Here is a 9525-nt window from a genome sequence, read left to right on the forward strand (position 1 = left end):
TTTCCCTTAACACCTGCATGTCCGGGCAGTATGACCATGTGAGTTTTTTAATCTGAAAGTTGCGCATTGCCTTATGCCACTCTGGGCTTCCCATTCCGTTTTCAATTTTCTGTATGAGGTTCATTGAGTTGGTTAGAATCATGGCATGTTGCTTTCCGGGCGTATGGATGGACGATAGCCACTGGAGGGCATGTGTCGCAGCTTCAACTTCCATCGTTAGGCTGGAGGTTGTGACTTTGTAGGCAGCATTCTCTTCCCAAATTTTTTTTCCATTTTGTTTCGCAGTGAATCCCCAACCAGACTGGTCTTTGGTGACTGAGCCATCTGTGTATATGATGATGTCATCTTCTTTACTGTTTTCTTCTTTGAGTAGCTTCACTTCCGCATCAGTTTTGCCCTCTGGCCATTCCCGACAATGTCTTCCTAGAGTTGGTGAAATGACTGTTGAATAGATGGTTGAGGTTTTCGGGGTTTTTCTCCCATTCTTTTGTTTCTTTCAGGTCTTGTAGTCGGCATACTAGCTGGATTGTGTCTTCTGCTTGCCCCATCCATGATCTTCCTCGTCCTAGACAACTGCCTTTTGGTTCTTTGACTGCGTCATGCAGTGGGTTTTGAGGGTTTTCTAATGCTTTGAAGTAGGTCTTGACCTGTTCTAACTTGTTTCTGGCCTGCACTGAAGGAAGGTCAAGCAGGTATCGCATGGTTTCTGTGGGCGTGTCTTTTGTTGTTCCAAGGATCAGCTTCATAGCTTCATTTTGTACTCTTTCTAATTTTAGGAGGTTGCTTTGAGACGGTGTTGTTAGCCCAAGTCCGTAGTCGATCACACTGAGGACGAGTGATTGGTATAGCAGGAAGAGGTGGCGTTGTTCAATTCCTTTGGTTGCCATTGCTTTTAAGACTGAAAGGCCCTTTTTGCATTTGAGAACAGTATTTTCCGTATGTTTTCTGAAGGTCAGCATCCTGTCGAAGTGTATTCCTAGGTAGCGTAGGCATTCAGTTTTCTCAATTTGAATCCCATCGAATGACACAGAAGGTGGTGATTTGCTCGCGGTTTTGTTGTTGAGGGTGCACAGCAACGTTTGGGCTTTCGCTGGATTGATGGAAGATCCTGTGTCTTTGCACCATTGAGCAATATTGTGGAACGCATGATAGCCAGGAAACTTGCAAGGGATCTTGAACACAGGCACATTCTCCCTTCAAATCAAGGTGGTTACAGAACAGGCAAGTCCACATGGGAAAATGCAGCTGCTTTTGCATATGAGGTGTATGAAGGATTTCAAAGAAAAGAAGAAACACTAGCAGTAGCAATTGACCTTGAAGATGCCTACAATAAGGTCCAGTTTGCGCACCTCATGGAGCTGCTACTAAGGTATGGGGTAAGTTTGACACTGACAAGATGGATAGCAGCAGCGCTTCAGGAAAGAACCGTCGTCCTACGCCTCGGAGATGTGATGTCTGCACCTTCTAAACTATCCATGGGACTGCCACAAGGGTCTCCGCTCTCTCCTGTCCTCTACAATGTCTACACGAAGGGCCTTGCAGACTTAAACGACAATGGAATTGCTCGGGTGCTTACCCTTGCAGATGATGGCCTGGTCTTCAAAACTTCGAAAGATGCTCAGGAAAGAACTAAAGCCGTCCAGGAATGTAGATAAGAGGCATTTCTAAGAGATGTAGGCAGAAAATTCTACACTTGGGGAACCTGAGCTCTGAAAGACCTATTTCCAGCGCATTTCAGATTAGTCCTTGGAACTTTAAGCAGCTTTTCAGAACTGGATCTTAATGTTCGGTGCGGTTCATATGTTTCCAATATAGAGGAGAGATACAATGGAAGAGACTTGTCAAAATGTTTGAAGGCGAGTGTTGCTAACTTATAGTGAATGCGGGACTCAATTGGAAGCCAGTGTAACCGATTCAGCAGAGGTGTAACATGATCAGATTTCTTTTTGGCAAGAACCAGTCGTGCAGCATTGTTCTGAATTTTCTGTAATCTGTTGATGGAGGAAGATGGTAAACCTGCGAGAGTGGAATTGCAGTAATCCAGTCTGCACAGGACAAAAGAGGAAACCAACGGAGCCATATGTTTCTCTGTTATGTATGGTCTGACTGCGGCTAGCCTTCGGAGATGAAAATTACACGAGCGACACAAGAATGAAAACTGGTCATTCATAGTCAAGGTTTGATCAACATATACACCCAGGTATTTGGCTGATGTTTGAAATGCTACTGAAGCAGGGTCAAACGTAACTGGGTCCTTTTCTGCTGTCTTAAGACGAGTTAAGTCTCCTACGGCTAAGAGTTCGGTTTTGTCATTGAGCTATAGCTTGTTTTTGTCCATCCTTGTTTTTACATCGGCTACACGAGCTTCCAATTCAGTAATGACTGTTTTAAAATAGATGGTGGAGCGACTTATTGTAATTCTGTGTCATCTGCATATTTATGGTAACCAAATGAATGCCTTATGAAAATGTCAAAGGCTGAGTATACAAAGTGAACAAGATAGGCCCTAAGACTGATCCCTGAGGGACAAACATAGAGGAATGACTTTAGAGGTGCTATGTCTTACTTTAACCTTGAGTTGACGATTTGAAAGATATGAAGAAAACCATTTTAAAGCAGTAGATTTAATGCCAAAGATAGTAGGTGGTGATATTTGTTTTCAACTGTAATAAACTGTACGTAGGTGGTGGTGAGTGTTTACAACTGTGATAAACTTAAAGTAGTTGGTGATGAGTGTTTAGTACTGTAATAAACTGTAAGTAGGTGGTGGTGAGTGTTGAGTGTTTATAACTGAAATAAACTGTAAGTAGGTGGTTGTGAGTGTTTATAGCTGTGATAAACTGTAAGTAGGTGGTGGTGTGTTTACAACTGTGATAAACTGTAAGTAGGCGGTGGTGAGTGTTTATAATTGTAATAAACTGTAAGTAGGTGGTGGTGATTGTTTATAATTGTAGTAAACTGTACGTAGGTGGTAATGAGTGTTTACAACCGTAATAAACTGTAATAGGTGGTGGTGAGTGTTTTCAACTGGAATAAACTGTAAGTAGGTGGTGGAGGGGAAGGTCGTGTGTGTGTGTGTGTGTGTGTGTGTGTGTGTGTGTGTGTGTGTGTGTGTGTGTGTGTGTGTGTGTGTGTGTGTGTGTGTGTGTGTTGTGGTAACCAAAGGGAAGTAATTAAGAGCAGACAATCTTTTTTCTGCTGAAAATGGTGCTGCTTTTGACGGACGCAATAGCCGAGGGGTAAAAGCGTTGGACTTTCAATGTGAGGGTCCCGGGTTTGAATCACGGTGACGGCGCCTGGTGGGTAAAAGGTGGAGACTTTTACGATCTCCCATGAAAACATATTTCATGTGCAGACCTGCTAGTGCCTGGACCCCCTTCGTATGTATTCGGAAGCAGAAGATACGCACGTTAAAGATCCAGTAATCTATGCTAGCGTTCAGTGGGTTATGGGAACAAGAACATACCCAGCATGCACGCCCCCGAAAGCGGAGTATGGCTGCCTACATGGCATGGTAAAACGGCCATACAGGTAAAAGCCCACTCATGTTCATTCGAGTGAACGTGGGAGTTGCAGCCCACGAACGCAGAAGGTGGTGGTGCTTTTGCTGCTGTTAGAAAGTCGCACGCACACACAAAGCACACATCCACACACAGTCACGAATAATAATAATAATCATCATAATGATGGTGATAATAATAAAGATGATGATGACAATAATAATGATGATGATGATAATAGTATTATCACTGCTGATATATAATGATAATGATGATGATTATGATGATGATGATAATAGTGATGATGATGATAATAATGACAAATTATTATCATTATCATCATCATCATTCATCATTATTCACATTCCTCTACTCTCTGTGTGACTGGTGGAGTGAACGTCCATGCCTTGTTACGAACACTACCCATTCCGTCTTGTGGGAAAATTGTGGATATCATTATAATCATTATCATTATCATCATTGTCACCATCATTCCTCTTCCTCTTCTTACTATTATTAGCAGAAGCAACATCACCATCACCATTATTCTTCACATAACCCGAATCAGCGTCCTGATATACCATGATTTCAGGGACTGTTCAGCTTCACTAACCATGGAGCCATCGGAAAACGTCAAGAAACACACACAGGTAAGAACTGTAACACACTGAAGGGTAACGTGTACGCTGTGTGTGTGTGTGTGTGTGTGTGTGTGTGTGTGTGTGTGTGTGTGTGTGTGTGTGTGTGTGTGTGTGTGTGTGAACATGCTTTCCTGAACACCTCGCCCCACCCTCTTTCCTATTTCCGAATGTGCGTGCACACACACACACACACACACACACACACACACACACACACACACACACACACACACACACACACACACACACAAACCGAGAGAGAGAGAGAGAGAGAGAGAGAGAGAGAGAGAGAGATATCATCAGTATTGACAACCAGAGGACTAAAGTTACATTATTATCAAATCCACGTGCGACTGTTGCAATCAATACTACAATGACTACTACCATCACCAATATCACTTATACAACAGCTATTGTCACCATCAGGATGGAATGAAATATATTTATTCATGCATGCACACAGAAGAAAAAGAAATGCAGACGTGAATGTAAAGAAAGTAGGACAGAATCTTGCAAGAGCAAAACCAGAGACAGACAGAGACCGAGAGAGAGGTGGTAGTAGTAGCAGTTGCAGCAGTGGCATCACAGGTCCTTCCTGAAAAATGAGGCACTGATAAAAGCTATTGTTCCCTCCCCACTTCTCCTCCTCTTCATCCGTGCTTCTACCCGCTTTCCCCACGCACCCCCTCTTCATCCGTGCTTCTACCCGCTTTCCCCACGCACCCCCTCTTCATCCGTGCTTCTACCCGCTTTCCCCACCCCTCCCCCACCCCTCCCCTCTTCATCCGTGCTTCTACCCGCTTTCCCCACGCACCCCCTCTTCATCCGTGCTTCTACCCGCTTTCCCCACCCCTCCCCCACCCCTCCCCTCTTCATCCGTGCTTCTACCCGCTTTCCCCACGCACCCCCTCTTCATCCGTGCTTCTACCCGCTTTCCCCACGCACCCCCTCTTCATCTGTGCTTCTACCCGCTTTCCCCACCCCTCCCCCACCCCTCCCCTCTTCATCCGTGCTTCTACCCGCTTTCCCCACGCACCCCCTCTTCATCCGTGCTTCTACCCGCTTTCCCCACCCCTCCCCCACCCCTCCCCTCTTCATCCGTGCTTCTACCCGCTTTCCCCACGCACCCCCTCTTCATCCGTGCTTCTACCCGCTTTCCCCACGCACCCCCTCTTCATCCGTGCTTCTACCCGCTTTCCCCACGCACCCCCTCTTCATCTGTGCTTCTACCCGCTTTCCCCACCCCTCCCCCACCCCTCCCCTCTTCATCCGTGCTTCTACCCGCTTTCCCCACCCACCCCCTCTTCATCTGTGCTTCTACCCGCTTTCCCCACCCCTCCCCCACCCCTCCCCTCTTCATCCGTGCTTCTACCCGCTTTCCCCACCCCCCCCCTCTTCATCCGTGCTTCTACCCGCTTTCCCCACCCACCCCCTCTTCATCCGTGCTTCTACCCGTTTTCCCCACCCCTCCCCTCTTCATCCGTGCTTCCACCCGCTTTTCCTCTTCTCTCTCTCAATTCTTCGCTCTCACTGTCACGCCTGCACTTTAAAACAGATCGTGTTTGAAATAGAATGATCAGGGACAACTGTTATTTTTAACACAATACAGGCCATTTATTCAGTTGACGTATTGCGAGAACGGTTGCTTTGTAACGAAGATACAAGCGTTATAAGGTGTAATTATTATCCTTTGTGCATTGAAACAGAGAAGAAATACATAGACCAATTCATAACTTTTAATTGCAAACCACTTGTCAACGTGCACTTAAGTATAAAGGCTGAAGGTCCAGACATCAGGATTTGTGAATCTTGTCTGCCACTATGTTGTGTTTTTGTTTTGTCTTGTTTTATCTGTGTGTCAACCAATCAAGCTGTCCCTTCACCATGTTGTGACACAAAGCACGGCAGGCCGGACAGCGCTGTGTTCACGGAATGTGACGAGGATGATTGATTCACAACAGAAAGACGCTCCGCTGGCGGAAGCAGGCAGAGTTCTGTCCCCTGATGGGCCAGCAGGAAGAAGAATGAAGGAGTTCCATGGCGAAGAGGTCATGATGGCGACTGCATCCACTACCTCCACTGCCTCCACTACCTCCACTTCCTCCACTGCCTCCACTACCTCCACTGCCTCCACTACCTCCACTGCCTCCCAGGTCGAGAATCGTGACGGGGAGGAAGGTGAGGAAGGTGAGGAGGGTGAGGATGGTGAGTTTGTTTCACTGGCTCCCAATTAACACTTTTAACAACTAACCCCCCCCCACCCCCCACCCCCAGTTCCAGTGTTTCATTGTCCACCACCACCTGTGGCCATCACTGGTCAGCTGTCACCTCAGTGTTTCATTGTCCACCACCACCTGTGGCCATCACTGGTCAGCTGTCACCTCAGTGTTTCATTGTCCACCACCACCTGTGACCGTCACTGGTCAGCTGACACCTCAGTGTTTCATTGTCCACCACCACCTGTGACCGTCACTGGTCAGCTGTCACCTCAGTGTTTCATTGTCCACCACCACCTGTGACCGTCACTGGTCAGCTGACACCTCAGTGTTTCATTGTCCACCACCACCACCACCTGTGGCCATCACTGGTCAGCTGTCACCTCCCCCATCTGCCCCCCATCCCCCTTCAGTGTTTTACTGTCCTCTTCGTCACACTTGTTTCACTTGACCTGTTGCAGACTGCCGTCCCTCAGCAGCTGTTGAGGCCCCCGCACACGTCACGAAGGGAATGGAAAATGGCACGGTGTCCGCACACGTCACGAAGGGATTGGAAAATGGCACGGTGTCCGCACACGTCACGGAGGGAATGGAAAATGGCACGGTGTCAGCACATGTCACAACAGGAATGGAAAATGGCACGGTGTCAGCACACGTCACGACAGGAATGGAAAATGGCACGGTGTCAGCACACGTCACGACAGGAATGGAAAATGGCACGGTGTCCGCAGGACGGCAGCACGAAGGAGTCGGGAATACAACCCGTGCCACGTAACCATGCTGCCGCTGCTGATGAAGATGATGTCAGTGATTGTTATTGCTACATTCCTTCATCAGGGTGATGTCAGTGATTGTTATTGCTATCATTCCTATCATCAGGGTGATGTCAGTGATTGTTATTACTATCATTCCTATCATCAGGTGATGTCAGTGATTGTTATTACTATCATTCCTATCATCAGGGTGATGTCAAGTGATTGTTATTGCCTATCATCCTATCATCAGGGTGATGTCAGTGATTGTTATTGCTATCATTCCTATCATCAGGGTGATGTCAGTGATTGTTATTGCTATCATTCCTATCATCAGGGTGATGTCAGTGATTGTTATTGCTATCATTCCTATCATCAGGGTGATGTCAGTGATTGTTATTGCTATCATTCCTATCATCAGGGTGATGTCAGTGATTGTTATTGCTATCATTCCTATCATCAGGGTGATGTCAGTGATTGTTATTGCTATCATTCCTATCATCAGGGTGATGTCAGTGATTGTTATTGCTATCATTCCTATCATCAGGGTGATGTCAGTGATTGTTATTGCTATCATTCCTATCATCAGGGTGATGTCAGTGATTGTTATTGCTATCATTCCTATCATCAGGGTGATGTCAGTGATTGTTATTGCTATCATTCCTATCATCAGGGTGATGTCAGTGATTGTTATTGCTATCATTCCTATCATCAGGGTGATGTCAGTGATTGTTATTGCTATCATTCCTATCATCAGTGTGACGATGTCAGTGAATGTTATTACTGTCATTCCTATCATCAGGGTGATGTCAGTGATTGTTATTGCTATCATTCCTATCATCAGTGTGACGATGTCAGTGAATGTTATTACTGTCATTCCTATCATCAGGGTGATGTCAGTGATTGTTATTACTATCATTCCTGTCATCAGTGTAATGACGATGTTAATGAATGTTATTACTATCATTCCTGTCATCAGGCTGATGTCAGTGATTGTTATTACTATCATTCGTGTGATCAGGGTGACGATGTCAGTGATTGTTATTACTATCACTCCTATCATCAGGGTGACGATGTCAGTGATTGTTATTACTATCACTCCTATCATCAGGGTGACGATGTCAGTGATTGTTATTACTATCATTCCTGTCATCAGGGTGGTGACGATGTCAGTGATTGTTATTACTATCATTCCTATCATCAGGGTGGTGACGATGTCAGTGATTATTACTATCATTCCTATCATCAGGGTGGTGACGATGTCGGTGATTATTATTACTATCATTCCTATCATCAGGGTGGTGACGATGTCAGTGATTGTTATTACTATCATTCCTATCATCAGTGTGATGACGATGTCAGTTATTGTTATTACTATCATTCCTATCATCAGGGTGATGACGATGTCAGTGATTGTTATTACTATCATTCCTGTCATCAGGGTGGTGACGATGTCAGTGATTGTTATTACTATCATTCCTGTCATCAGGGTGGTGACGATGTCAGTGATTATTATTACAATCATTCCTGTCATCAGGGTGGTGGCGATGTCAGTGATTGTTATTACAATCATTCATGTCATCAGGGTGGTGACGATATCAGTGATTGTTATTGCTGTCATTCATGTCATCAGTGTCGTGACGATGTCAGTGATTGTTATTACTATCATTCCTGTCATGAGGGTGATGACGATGTCAGTGATTGTTATTACTATAATTCATGTCATCAGTGTCGTGACGATGTCAGTGATTGCTATTGCTGTCATTCCTATCATCATGGTGACGATATCAGTGATTGTTATTGCTGTCATTCCTATCATCAAGGTGACGATGTCAGTGATTGTTATTGCTATCATTCATATCATCAGGGTGACGATGTCAGTGATTGTTATTGCTATCATTCCTATCATCAGGGTGGTGACGATGTCAGTGATTGTTATTGCTATCATTCTTATCATCAGGGTGACGATGTCAGTGATTGTTATTGCTATCATTCCTATCATCAGTGTCGTGACGATGTCAGTGATTGTTATTGCTATCATTCCTATCATCAGGGTGGTGACGATGTCAGTGATTGTTATTGCTATCATTCATATCATCAGGGTGACGATGTCAGTGATTGTTATTGCTATCATTCCTGTCATCAGGGTGGTGGCGATGTCAGTGATTGTTATTACAATCATTCATGTCATCAGGGTGGTGACGATATCAGTGATTGTTATTGCTGTCATTCATGTCATCAGTGTCGTGACGATGTCAGTGATTGTTATTACTATCATTCCTGTCATGAGGGTGATGACGATGTCAGTGATTGTTATTACTATAATTCATGTCATCAGTGTCGTGACGATGTCAGTGATTGCTATTGCTGTCATTCCTATCATCATGGTGACGATATCAGTGATTGTTATTGCTGT

At 45.1% G+C, this 9525-nt stretch overlaps 1 protein-coding gene across 1 annotated transcript in view; it reads left to right on the forward strand.

The window, feature by feature from the left end:
- Positions 1-7146, forward strand: part of LOC143290984 (uncharacterized) — a 12668-nt gene extending 5522 nt beyond the window's left edge. Inside the window, exons 2-4 of the mRNA XM_076600570.1 lie at positions 4093-4150; positions 6103-6328; positions 6819-7146. Of these exons, the coding sequence (XP_076456685.1) occupies positions 4115-4150; positions 6103-6328; positions 6819-7132 (576 nt within the window). The 5' untranslated portion in view covers positions 4093-4114 and the 3' untranslated portion in view covers positions 7133-7146. The remainder of the gene's footprint in view (positions 1-4092; positions 4151-6102; positions 6329-6818) is intronic.
- The last annotated feature ends 2379 nt before the right edge of the window (positions 7147-9525 follow it).

This window comes from Babylonia areolata, chromosome 16 (genome assembly GCF_041734735.1).
Source record: "Babylonia areolata isolate BAREFJ2019XMU chromosome 16, ASM4173473v1, whole genome shotgun sequence".
Classification (NCBI taxonomy): domain Eukaryota; kingdom Metazoa; phylum Mollusca; class Gastropoda; order Neogastropoda; family Buccinidae; genus Babylonia; species Babylonia areolata.